Here is a 13,489-nt window from a genome sequence, read left to right on the forward strand (position 1 = left end):
TCTTTGCAAGTCGCTTCGAATTATCAGTTTGGTTTGGCCTACTAGATTGATCGTTCTTGCAATGGGAGAAGTGCTTAGCTTTTGGTTCAATCTTGCCGTGCTTGATCCCAGTGACAGAATGGGTAACAACACGTATTGTATTGTTGCCATCGAGGATAAAAAGATGGGGTTTATATCATATTGCTTGAGTTTATCCCTCTACATCATGTCATCTTACCTAAGGCGTTACTCTGTTCTTATGAACTTAATACTCTAGATGGATGTTGGATAGCGGTCGATGTGTGGAGTAATAGTAGTAGATGCAGGCAGGAGTCGGTCTACTTGTCACGGACGTGATGCCTATAGACATGATCATGCCTAGATATTCTCATAATTATTCGCTTTTCTATCAATTGCTCGACAGTAATTTGTTCACCCACCGTAATACTTATGCTATCTTGAGAGAAGCCACTAGTGAAACCTATGGCCCCCGGGTCTATTTTCCATCATATAAGTTTCCAATCTATTTTACTTTGCAATCTTTACTTTCAATCTATACCATAAAAATACCAAAAATATTTATCTTATCATTATTATCTCTATCAGATCTCACTCTCGTAAGTGACCGTGAAGGGATTGACAACCCCTTTATCGCATTGGTTGCGAGGTTATTATCTGTTTGTGTAGGTACGAGGGACTTGCGTGTGGCCTCCTACTGGATTGATACCTTGGTTCTCAAAAATTGAGGGAAATACTTACGCTACTTTGCCGCATCACCCTTTCCTCTTCAAGCGAAAACCAATGCAGTGCTCAAGAGGTAGGAAGAAGGATTTCTGGCGCTATTGCCAGGGACACTACGCACAAGTCAAGACATACCAAGTACCCATCACAAACTCTTATCCCTTGCATTATATTATTTGCCATTTGCCTCTCGTTTTCCTCTCCCCCACTTCACCCTTGCCGTTTTATTCGCCCTCTTTTTCCGCTCGCTTTCTTCCCGTGTGTATCTTTCTTTGTGTTTCCATATGCCCTCTATTTGCTTGCATCTTTGCTTGCTAAAAATCTATTGTTATGGATCCACTTAAAGTGTTCTACTTGGATCATCTTTGATCCTTATGCGCTCGTGCTGAAACCCCAACTAGCCTAGTTGATGGGAAATCTTTAGATGAGCATGCTCATTTCGTGTGTCACCGTTTGTCTGAAAAAGGGATACTCTTATGGGATCAAATAAACATATTGCTATGCTATGCTTGGAATCTTTGTGAGATTTGTGATCTGACTTGTTGCTCTAAGAACCCTAAAAAACACTGATACGTCTCCAACGTATCTATAATTTTTGATTGCTCCATGCTATATTATCTACTGTTTTGGGCAATATTGGGCTTTATTATCCACTTTTATATTACTTTTGGGACTAACCTATTAACCGGAGGCCCAGCCCAGATTTGCTGTTTTATGCCTATTTCAGTGTTTCGAAGAAAAGGAATATCAAACGGAGTCGAAACGGAATGAAATCAACTGGAGAAGTTATTTTTGGAACGAAAGCCACCAGATAGACTTGGACTCCACGTTAGGAGATACGGGAGGTGCTCACGAGGGTGGGGGCGCGCCCCTGCCTCGTGGGGCCCCCGTAGCTCCTCCGACGTACCCCCTGCACCCATATATACCTACGTATCGTAAAACTACCAGAACACACAATAGATCAGGAGTTCCGCCGCCAGAAGCCTCCGTAGCCACCGGAAACCAATCTAGACCCGTTCCGGCACCCTGCCGGAGGGGGAATCCTTCTCCGGTGGCCATCTTCATCATCCCGGTGCTCTCCATGACGAGGAGGGAGTAGTTCTCCCACGGGGCTGAGGGTATGTACCAGTAGCTATGTGTTTGATCTCTCTCTCTCTCTCTCGTGTTCTTGAGGTGATACGATCTTGATGTATCGCGAGCTTTGCTATTATATTTGGATCCTATGATGTTTCTTCCCCCCTCTACTCTCTTGTAATGAATTGAGTTTCCCCTTTGAAGTTAGCTTATCGGATTGAGTCTTTAAAGATTTGAGAACACTTGATGTATGTCTTGCCGTGCGTATCTATGGTGACAATGGGATATCACGTGATTCACTTGATGTATGTTTTGGTGATCAACTTGCGGGTTCCGCCCATGAACGTATGCATAGGGGTTGGCACACGTTTTCGTCGTGATTCTCCGGTAGAACTTTGGGGCACTCTTTGAGGTCCTTTGTGTTGGTTGAATAGATGAATCTGACATTGTGTGATGCATATCGTATAATCATGCCCACGGATACTTGAGGTCACATTGGAGTATCTAGGTGACATTAGGGTTTTGGTTGATTTGTATCTTAAGGTGTTATTCTAGTACGAACTCTAGGGCTGTTTGTGACACTTATAGGAATAGCCCAACGGATTGATTGGAAAGAATAACTTTAAGGTGGTTCTGTACCCTACCATAATCTCTTCGTTTGTTCTCCGCTATTAGTGACTTTGGAGTGACTCTTTGTTGCATGTTGAGGGATAGTTTTATGATCCAATTATGTTAATATTGTTGAGAGGACTTACACTAGTGAAAGTATGAACCCTAGGCCTTGTTTCAACGCATTGCAATACCGTTTACGCTCACTTTTATCACTTGCTACCTTGCTGTTTTTATAATTTCAGATTACAAATACCTTTATCTACTATCCATATACCACTTGTTTCACCATCTCTTCGCCGAACTAGTGCACCTATACAATTTACCATTGTATTGGGTGTGTTGGGGACACAAGAGACTCTTTGTTATTTGGTTGCAGGGTTGCTTGAGAGAGACCATCTTCATCCTACGCCTCCTACGGATTGATAAACCTTAGGTCATCCACTTGAGGGAAATTTCCTACTGTCCTACAAACCTCTGCACTTGGAGGCCCAACAATGTCTACAAGAAGAAGGTTGTGTAGTAGACATCAAACACCTCCCCTACCTATGTGAGTTTAATGATAATGAAATCATCTTCTTATGCAAAGGGTGTTTATAGTTACTACGATATCGAACAAATTGAAGAATTTGTTGCTTTTAAGGGTGCTTATGAAGTTGCTTCTTTGATTGAAAAGTGTGATATTACTCTCTATGAATCTGAAAATCTTGACATAGTTAAATATTGCCATGAAACCTATGCTCATAATGTCTATGTCAAAGAATTTATTAAAAAATGACCATTGCTTTGATATAAAATAATGATATGCATGAATCTATAGATAATTATGATTAGCACACCAGGCTTTCACCTCATCGGCTGTAAAATTGGAGCTGTTGTCGGTGATGATACTGTGTGGGACACCATAACGGTGCATGACACCGGATATAAAGTCTATCACTGGTCCATCTTTGGCCGTTTTAACTGGTTTGACCTCTATCCACTTAGTGAACTTATCTACCATAACCAGCAGATATTTTTTCTTATGGCTGCCTCCTTTAAGGGGTCCGACCATATCCAGCCCCCAGACCGCAAAAGGCTAAGTAATGGGGATTGTTTGTAGAGCGGTGGGCGGCATATGGCTTTGGTTGGCGAAAAGCTGGCATCCGACACAACGTTGGACAAGGTCCTGTGCATCTGCTCGGGCCGTCGGCCAATAGAAACCTGTACAGAAGGCCTTGCTTACAAGGGCCGAGCTACGGCGTGGTGTCCACCGAGACCGACATGAATTTCAGCCAAGAGCTTCCACCCCTCTTCCTCGGAGATACATCTTTGAAGTACTTCGGTAGCGCTTTTCTTGTAGAGCTCTCCTTCGTGGACCTTGTAGGCTTTCGAACACCAAACAATGCAACGAGCCTCATTTTGATCCTCAGGGAGCTCTCGCCTATTAAGGTAGGCCAAGAAGGGTTCGGTCCATGAGGCAATGACTGCCATGATAAGATGGGCCGACGGTGTTATTTTGGTGGCTGAGCCTCCGATTATATCAGTGTGTTCGGAATCTGGGTTATGGTCGGATCCGGACTGGTGTTGCCGCTCTCCCCTTGCCACACCACGGATGTCTTAAAAAGCCTTTCCAGAAAGATGTTAGGTGGGATGGGGTCGCGCTTAGCGCCGATGCGAGCAAGGACATCCTCCGCTTGATTACTTTCTCGAGCCACATGGTGAAACTCGAGCCCCTCGAACCGAGCCGACATTTTGAGAACGGCATTACGGTAAGCCGCCATCTTCAGATCTTTGGCATCGAAATGTCCATTTATTTGAGATATTGCGAGGTTCCAGTCCCCGCGCACTTCCAGGCGTTGTATGCCCATGGAGACAGCCATCCGAAGACCGTGCAATAAGACCTTGTATTCGACTGCATTGTTGGAGTCTATATATAATATTTGGAGTACGTACTGAACTGTGTCTCCGGTGCGGGGCGTTAAACAATGCCCGCACCTAAGCCCGCCAGCATTTTAGAACCATCGAAGTGCATGACCCAGTTGGAATATGTGCCGTACTCTTTAGGGAGTTCGGCCTCTATCCATTCGGCCACGAAGTCTGCTATTACTTGTGATTTGATGGCCTGGCGTGGCTTATATGTTATGTTGAATGGAAGGATCTGAATGGCCCACTTGGCAATCCGGCCCGTGGCGTCGCGGTTGTGTATTATGTCATTCAGTGATACTTTGGAAGTCACCGTGATCGAACACTCTTGGGCATAGTGTTGAAGCAGAACTGCCCATATGGGGTAATGAATGCCATTGCGGCTTGGTCGGATTCCTTCATTTTAATATGATGGTATCCGTAATATGCATCGAGGAAACACAGTGAGTCGTGTCCAGCAGTGGCATCAATAATTTGATCGATGCGGGGAGGGGGAAGGGATCCTTAGGGAAAGCTTTGTTGAGGTCTTTGAAATCGACGCACAGGCGCGAGGATTTATCCTTCTTTGGCATCATCACCAGGTTTGCTAGCCAGTCCGGGTGTTTTATTTCTCTGATGAATCGGGCCTCAATTAACTTGGCTAGCTCCTCCCCCATAGCTTGTCGTTTGGGTTCGGAAAAGCGCCGCAGTGTTTGCTTGACCGACTTGTATCCCTTCAATATATTGAGGATGTGCTCGGCCAACCTGCGTGGTATTCCTGGCATATCAGAAGGGTGCCAGGAGAATATGTCCCAGTTCTCGCGTAGGAATGCTCGAAGTGCGGCATCCACCATTGGGTCCAGTTGTGCCCCGATGGAGGCTGTCTTCTTTGGGTCCGTCAGGTGGACTTGGAATTTGACTATTTTGTCTGCTGGTTTGAAGGAGGTGGATTTGGAGCGCTTATCAAGGATTACGTCGTCCCTATCCACCATCGAGTGCAGCGCGGTTAACTCTTCGGCCGCGAGGGCCTCAGATAGTGCCTCAAGGGCCAGCGATGATGTTTTGTTTTCAGCGCGGAGGGCTATATCCGGATCACTAGTGAGAGTGATAATACCATTGGGCCCGGGCATCTTGAGCTTCATATACCCGTAATGAGTTATGGCTTGGAAGCATGTGAGTGCATCTCGCCCCAACAGGGTGTGGTATCCACTGTTGAAAGGGGCCACTTGGAAGGTTATCTCTTCGGACCGATAGTTCTCCGGTGTGCCGAATACCACGTCAAGTGTAATTTTTCCCGCGCATCGTGCCTCCCGACTGGGAATGATTCCTCGGAAGGTCGTGCTACTTTGCTCGATACGGCTCCTGTCTATTTCCATTTTATTGAGGGTATCCTCGTAGATGAGGTTTAGTCCGCTGCCGCCATCCATGAGCACTTTGGTGAGCCGAAAGCCGTCCACAATTGGATTGAGAACCAGGGTGGCTAGTGCCCGGGCTGTCCAAAATTTTGGTTCGTCACTGGTATTGAAGGTTATGGCCGTGTCGTTCCAAGGGTGTATTGTTGTGACTTGGCAGACTTCGGCGAGGTCGCGGAAGGCCCTTTTGTGCCGATTGTTTGAAACGAAAGTCTCAAAGACCATCAATACCCTGAGGTCGTCGCCTTCCGGGGGGTGTTGCTCTGAGGTATTTTTGGTGAGGATATCCTCGCCACTCTTGGCCACTTGCCAGAGTATCCAACATGCTCTAAGGCTGTAGGTAGGTATGGTATCCGGTGTTGTGTGTATTTTGCATGGCCTATCGAGCCATCCCTCTAGAACGGTTCCGCGTCCCGTAATGGGTCTAGATTTCTTTACTGCTGTGTCGGACACCCCGTGAGGGTGCATCCTTTTTGCCTGGACGAAGGGTTGAGTGGAAACTGGTGGTTCCCAGCGAGCTGCCTGAGTTTTCCAGGCGCTTTCCATTGCGTAGTACTTCTGTACTATGGTTGCCAAGTCCGCGAAGTGTAACACGTGACAGCGATTGATGGCGTTGAGGATTCCTTCGTCCATACAATTGCTACGGAATATTGAGATCGCGTCTTCGTCGCGGCAATCTTTAATCTTGTCCTTGATAAGGAGGAATCTGGCCCAAAAGTGATGGACTGTTTCCTGAGACTACTACCGTAGATATGTGAGATCGCGTATATCTGGGTGGGTGGGTGGATTTAAATCCGAATCCTGACCCAATTTGGGATCCAGAGTTTGAGAAATTTCCAAGCTTGATAGTTCGGGCTCCGGGAGATCGACCGATTTTCAGGTCTACCGTCTGATTTCGGGTTCAGAGAGCAAGGCATGCCGTTCCGCGGACAGGTATCCGGCTCTTCGAGCTCGGAGATCCGAACATAGTTCGTCCTCAGTATAGAGGGAGAGTTGTTGTTTTGCTCCTCTACTACCGCTAACCGATGGATGATCGGTGGATATTTGATTTCTCTCTGATCGGGTTTAAGCCCAATCCGATCGTAGTCTGTAGCAACCCCCAAGGCGGCGATGCGATCCAGGAGTTCGTTCAAGGACGACAATTCATTTGGATCCATCCGTTTGGAGTATTCGGAGCCAATTCAGAGGCGATTTTTGATGACCCGAGAAGTCATCGTCGGCTCACCGGCCGAACGGGCGGTCATGATGAAGCCACCCAGTCGAAGGGTTTGGCCCGGGGCCAGAGCTCCTTCGGCGGTGATATTGCCCTTAATCAAAAGGCGAGCCATCAACCCTGACTTCGACGTCACAGTGGAACTCTCAATGAAAGCACCAATGTCGGTGTCAAAACCGACGGATCTCGGGTAGGGGGTCCCGAACTGTGCGTATAAGGTTGATGGTAACAGGAGACCGGGGACACGATGTTTACCCAGGTTCAGGCCCTCTCTATGGAGGTAATACCCTACTTCCTGTTTGATTTATCTTGATGAATATGAGTATTACAAGAGTTGATCTACCTCGAGATCGTAATGGCTAAAACCCTAAAGGTCTAGCCTATGTGATTATGATTGTCCCTATGGACTAAACCCTCCGGTTTATATAGACACGGAAGGGATTAGGGTTGTACAAAGTCGGTTACAGAGAAAGAAATCTTCATATCCTATCGCCAAGCTTGCCATCCACGCCAAGGAGAGTCCCATCCAGACACGGATGAGAGTCTTCGGTCTTATATCTTCGTAGCCCATCAGTCCGGCCCATGTCCAACAGGTCGGACGCCCGAGGACCCCTTAGTCCAGGACTCCCTCACCCGCCAGGCCGAGTGGAGGGGTCGTGACGTGGTATGGCCTATCGTAGGCTTCCACGTGGCCGAGTGGCCACTTATCAGCCTCGCCGTGGCCGAGTGCAGCCTGTTTTCTTAGCCACGGCCGACTGCAGCCAGTCGGCTTCGACATGGCCGACTATGTATTTAAAAAAAACGCGTACTATTTCTCTAAATTATTAGAAAAAGTGTATTATTTTTAAAAAAAATAGGCAGTCAGATATACCCCAATTATCTACACCTACACTCTACAAGGACACTTCCTCCTCATCATCAAGGGGAAAAGCATGAACTTATCTTCTATAAGCAAATGTCAGCCCAACAGCAATCCAGCCAAATGTTCAAGCTCTTCGACGCATATTTTTTCATTATTTATGACTGTTATTATTTTATTTCCCACCATTTCAGAGTATAGAAGCATTCTCTGGAACAAGGAATAGTATAGAAGCATTAGACTTCTAACTGAACAGTTCTTGGTGTCTCCTACCTTCAGTGCCGTGCAAGGTCAATCCGTGACGCCAATGAAAGGCTAGGTCGGTGCACTTTGGCTGCTGCGAAGGGTAGGGCTCCTAACCCATTTGTATTTTTTTCATATAAATAAAACTATTTTTAATAGGCAACTCTTGGCTCATCGATCGTGCCACTACCCGGCACTCAACAGAGAAACGTGTCAACCCCATCTTATCCCGCTGATACATGCATTAGGTGATCTTATAATCCAACTTGTTATTTTTTAAATATTATTCCAACTTGTTATTAGGAGTACATAATCCGTATTTGTGAGAGTCTAAGGTCTATTTGGTTCAGAGACAATGAATCTGGGCGATTTTGATTCCTGTACATAACCCATTTCATTTTACGATTATAAAGAATATGATTTTTTTACTTGAGTAATAGTAGAACAATTGCCACTGTAAACAAGAGATTACCATGAGCAGTGCAACTGTTCGTGTGCTCTGTGGATCACTACCAAGGGGCGGGAAAACGTGGAGATGAGCTTTGTTTGCATTATTCAAAGAAAGTATGCGACATGCAGCTTAACACTAGGACGAACTCTGAGTTGAGCTACCCCCTTAACCCAACTGCCTGAACAACTTGGCCTTGGCACCAACAATTTGTTGGAAAAAGACGTCACTGCCTGCGTACGAGCGCAGGCTTTCTCTTCTCGCACTCCGCAACCACAAGCCACATTACAATAGTAGCACAAGCTGTCCGAATATGCAAGGTGTTAGTACCTGCTCACAAGTTTTTCTTTTTTCCTTCCATAAAGCACCCGCGGGTCTCTTTGATCCGCATGATTGCAAAAATACAAGAATAAAAATAACATAAGATTGTAATGTCATGCCAAAAGAAAAAGAAAAACAAAGAATTCTCTCGAAGAGGTTTAAGTGAAAGCTAAAATCCCTAAGAAATGTAGTACAAAGGAATCCTTTGTAAAATTCTTATGGGGTTAAATCATACAAGGACCAATACATTTTTTTGGAAGGATTTCAACCCAATCCTTTGAATCAAATAGACTTTAAGTAAATTAGACTCGTGGATCAGATGGTCAGAACAAACATCTTCTCTTAAAACTCTATAACAACTACAGGAGAAAAGGCAAAAATGGATCAACACAAGGAAAAAAACCAAAAGACCGTGGATATGGACCTCCACCTCGACAAACTCTAGAATCTTGGAATTCAGGTTATACAATAGAAAGAACATTCGATCTAGTTATTGGGATATTTGTAAAGGCAAATCCAACGCCTGAACCATGGGAAGAGGCTAGAGAGGTGGTCGAGTCATGCAGATTACCATGATCTGTGAACTGTTGCGATGTAGTCGGGTTATGTGGTGTTGCGACTTCATGGCATGTGACGGGTGTCATTGAGGCGATAGTGAATGGTTGTGTGCATGAGTCGCACAGGGTGGGACACGCAATTAGAAGTTCGGCCAACATTGTTGGTCTCGTGTCATGTGGGCAACGAGGTTGTTGATTTTGGTTTTGGTTTCGGTTTATCAGACACTTTAGATGGCGTGGGGTTCTCCTAGGTGGAGGTTCCCTTGACACCGCAGGAGCATCCCATGTCGACTCCGCCCATAGAAGACCTTGCTTCTTCTCTCTCGAAGTTGCAGGGTGAAACCATTTTAGGCGGAGTTGTTTATCCACATGTTTTTGGTTTTTTTGTGTGTCTATCCATTGAGTTCATTGCATCATCAACATGTATTGGCTTTGGGCCTAGTTCCGTTGGACACGTTCAGCTAATTATATCAGGTTTCATATATTTTCTTAATTAGCCAGCCAATTCTTTCTACTAATAAATGAACAACATAACTCCTCATGGGTTCTTGAAACATCTTGGTTGTTACATGTTCTTGAGGTAAACAAGAATGTCTCGCTGTAAAATGGAATGTCGTTACCAGCTCAATAAATAACCTAAATGCTAACGATCTGACATCAAATTTTAGCCATTCCTAGCGAATGCCGCCAGGCATGGCGGATCCCGCACGTGAATCCTAAAGCATTCGCTCCCACAAACTCGTCTGAACGGAACTGCAAGCTAACGATACTAGATGGTTTGCCGGATGACAATCTGAGTGAGCACATTTGGGATAACCATGTCTGGTTTGAGAGCACACCATTTTTCACCTTTTTATGCTGACTTACCATTGCAATTCCCTTCAGCCAACATGGCAAATCCCGGAGCATGGTTATTTCCACCATTTTTTAGGCTGGCAATTCTTTGCTACAATCATGGCAAAGACCTGAAAACACATGGTAATTATTCTGCTGCAACATGACAATCTTTTTATACATGGCAATTTCTTATACAACATCATGAAAAATTTATCTATTTTTGCATATGACAAGTCTTAGAGCATTCGATGGGAGTGGTTTTATTATTGAGTGAATGAAAACGTTCGTTGCTTTGTAACTGAGTGGGGGGACGATAGTTAAGCTGCAATCAACGTCCATAAATAACTAGTCTTGGCTCGCACTCAAGAATGCAAAGCTCTAATGAGTACTAGAAAGTACAACTATCTTATAATAGACGAAAAGCAAGTACAATAATGAGCTTATAGCCAGCTTACATGGCATTTTTGCCTATATGAAGAAGAGAGACATGAAGAAAATAAGAAGAGTGGGCTCTCATGCAAGAGCCTAACTATATGCTAACTTCTAGCAAATATATTAAATGGAAAGAAAGAGAAAGAGAGATGCTTATAAAAATATTAATCTTGTAGCCAATCTTATAGTCTGCCTTATTATATAAGTGAGTATAATAGATGACTATAGATGATATGACAGTTTTTTATAGCCATCAGCTGGCTATACTATTAACCACGCTCTAAAGAGAACTAGTAAGCCGTTCCTTGGACGGTGGTTGGTTCTTCCTCGAAGTGTTGACCAAGGTACAGACTTTGATATAAAATTAGGTAACGGATCTTACTTAATTTCAACTCTTATAATAGCACATGATGAGCAAAGCACACAGCGCAGAGACGTACAAGCCTTTTTATATGCTTTGACTTCTGAGTGTAGAGCAAGAATATGTTGTTTGTAGCAGGTGATGTCAGCGGCCGGAGTGTGCACTGTTCTTCTCTCTCGCTCGCGTAATACAGAGTGGGATCCGAATTTCTCGTCTCAATTATTGAAGCGAATGAAGTCGTTGGTGTACATCTGCGTGATGTATATATTAATACGTGCAGTGCACCTCTCGAACTCGTCTATGCTAGGCCGGTTCTGACGACGAGCGTCATAAACAATTTACATTTTAATTCGTGTGATGCAGAAGAAGTCTCACTGCGCCTGCTTGCCCTGGCACAGGACGCATGGGTTCGTGCGACACCACTGCCAATTATGCATACCACGTCTAAGAAGAAAAAACGGTGTGCTACAGTTGGAGGTAGCTGGAGCTTAATTCGAATAATTTTTGTTGCAGGGTAGACTGGCACCGGATCTATTTAGCGGAGACTGGTACCGGATCTAGCATTAATCTTACAGATGAGTGTGTAGTGTAGGCCAATGAAAGGAGAAACCCTATCTATATTCGTTATCTTTTCGACGAACGGGACACAAATCAAAGCTCTCGCAGTCACAGCAAACGACCATGAAAAGGATCGTTGGCAGCAACAACAAAATAACGACCATGAAAAGGATCGGGATCGAAAGCGCACGTCTCTCTCACCGAAAGCTTTAGCACCGTGAACTGTGGGCGCTCATGGGTTGATCGATCAGGATCAGTGGGCATAGGAATTCAGAACCCTCACTCTTCTCAGCTAGTAGCAGCCCCAGTTGCTTGCCAGGGTTTATATCCTATGCAAAAGCAGCCTGCTCACTTGGAATGGGACCCGAACGAAAAAGCCATCATCACTCAGCACACGGCCAGTGGCGGCACACCATATCTATAGCTTCGTTCGTAACAAGTACGCGCACGCGCGGTACGAGACGAGCTAGCGCATGGAAGTAGCGGAACGGCCCGGCTTTGATTTCTAGCGCAACCAGATTGAACGGTTTCGGCTCGCCGCGCGGCGGCTCAGCTCAGCTCGGGCCACCGGTGGATGGATCCGTCCCCTCTTTTGTCCGCCCCCATGCATGCCGTCACGGCGACGTGCGGCCTAACGAACCACGGCCCCTCGCGCGCCTTGACAAAGCACTTGGCATGCTACAGTGGACTTCTCTAGCTATAAATACGCGCCAGATCATCTCTTCCTCTCACTCATCCGGACCCATCCGAAAGCACCTGCCCATCAGCCTTCCTTCTCCTAGCTTTGTCTCGGTTGTCTTCTGGTCTTGTGCTCTGCTCTTGGACTAATGGCCCATCGGAAGAGGTCTAGGCAGCAGGCCGAGTCGACCTCGGTCAGCCTGCTGGACCTGGACAGCGGCGACATGGCGCGCATCCTGCTGCTCTTCTCCGGCCACCACCAGCACCACGCCCACTACGGGCCTTCGTCGCCCGAGAGGGTGTTCGAGTGCAAGACCTGCAGCCGGCGGTTCCCGTCCTTCCAGGCGCTCGGCGGGCACCGTGCTAGCCACAAGAAGCCGCGCCTGGCGGACGGCGCCGGCGCTGAGCCGCCCAAGCCCAAGGTGCACGGCTGCTCCATCTGCGGGCTCGAGTTCGCCGTCGGCCAGGCGCTCGGCGGCCACATGCGCCGCCACCGCGCCGTCGCGGCGGCAGGGCCCGGCGTCGGGCTTGGCCTCAGCCTCGGCCTCGGGCCGAACGAGGACGGCAACAAGAAGGCGGCGGCGGCGGCCGAGCTGGCGCTCGACCTGAACGAGCCGGCACTGGAGGAGGAGCCGGCCGATCGCGCCATGCTTGGGCTCGCCGTGGGATTCCCCGTGGTGGTTGACTTTCGACGTTAGGTTGAACAGAAGAAATTTGCGTCTGAACCATACAAAATTTTGTACTAGTTCAATACGTATTTGCATTGAGCTGCTGGAGAAGTCAACGACCCTTGGAACATTAGAAATGCTGGCTCGCGTATATACTTTTCTAAAGTCTCAGGGGCAGGGGCTCTATATTTACAAGGTTTGACTTCTGGCGGTATTTGTAGTACTAGACGGGTTTTTTCTCTTCTGCTCCCCCTTTTTCCACGGGGAGTTCAGTTTTATTTTATGCTCCTTGGAGGCATATCTACTACGTACGTATGAATATGGCTGTAAACCTCTCGAATTACGAGAATATTATACCAGGATTTATTCCCAAGTCGGGCGGGCTATTTGTGGGTTCCTTGAAATCAAACTTTATGGATAAGAATACGAGCCGCACAGGAAGGGTTTCACATGTTTTTTGTTTTGAAGCCGCTTGGATTAAACAGCGTCCACGCTCGAAATGGGATGGCCGGCGAGGGCCTGTCAGGTCCTTGTCGGAGGCGAGAACGATTCGGTTCGTCGTGATGTCGTCGATGAACGAGGGGCTGGGTAGAGAAGGAGATGGACTCGCGGGGG

The 13,489-nt window shown here is 46.6% G+C and overlaps 1 protein-coding gene across 1 annotated transcript; it reads left to right on the forward strand.

The window, feature by feature from the left end:
• The first annotated feature begins 12,014 nt into the window (after positions 1-12,014).
• On the forward strand, positions 12,015-13,097 carry LOC147976169 (uncharacterized). Its single transcript, XM_087519739.1, has one exon. It carries the CDS (start codon positions 12,356-12,358, stop codon positions 12,902-12,904), a length of 549 nt encoding a protein of 182 aa, XP_087375865.1. The 5' UTR covers positions 12,015-12,355; the 3' UTR covers positions 12,905-13,097.
• The last annotated feature ends 392 nt before the right edge of the window (positions 13,098-13,489 follow it).

The sequence above is a fragment of the Triticum urartu genome, chromosome 4A (genome assembly GCF_056163025.1).
Source record: "Triticum urartu cultivar PI428250 chromosome 4A, HENAU_Tu73, whole genome shotgun sequence".
NCBI classification, from domain to species: Eukaryota; Viridiplantae; Streptophyta; class Magnoliopsida; order Poales; family Poaceae; genus Triticum; species Triticum urartu.

What these genes read in the sequence shown, in the direction of transcription:
- LOC147976169 (XM_087519739.1), top strand. Translation starts at nt 12,356, where the DNA reads ATGGCCCATCGGAAGAGGTCTAGGCAGCAGGCCGAGTCGACCTCGGTC.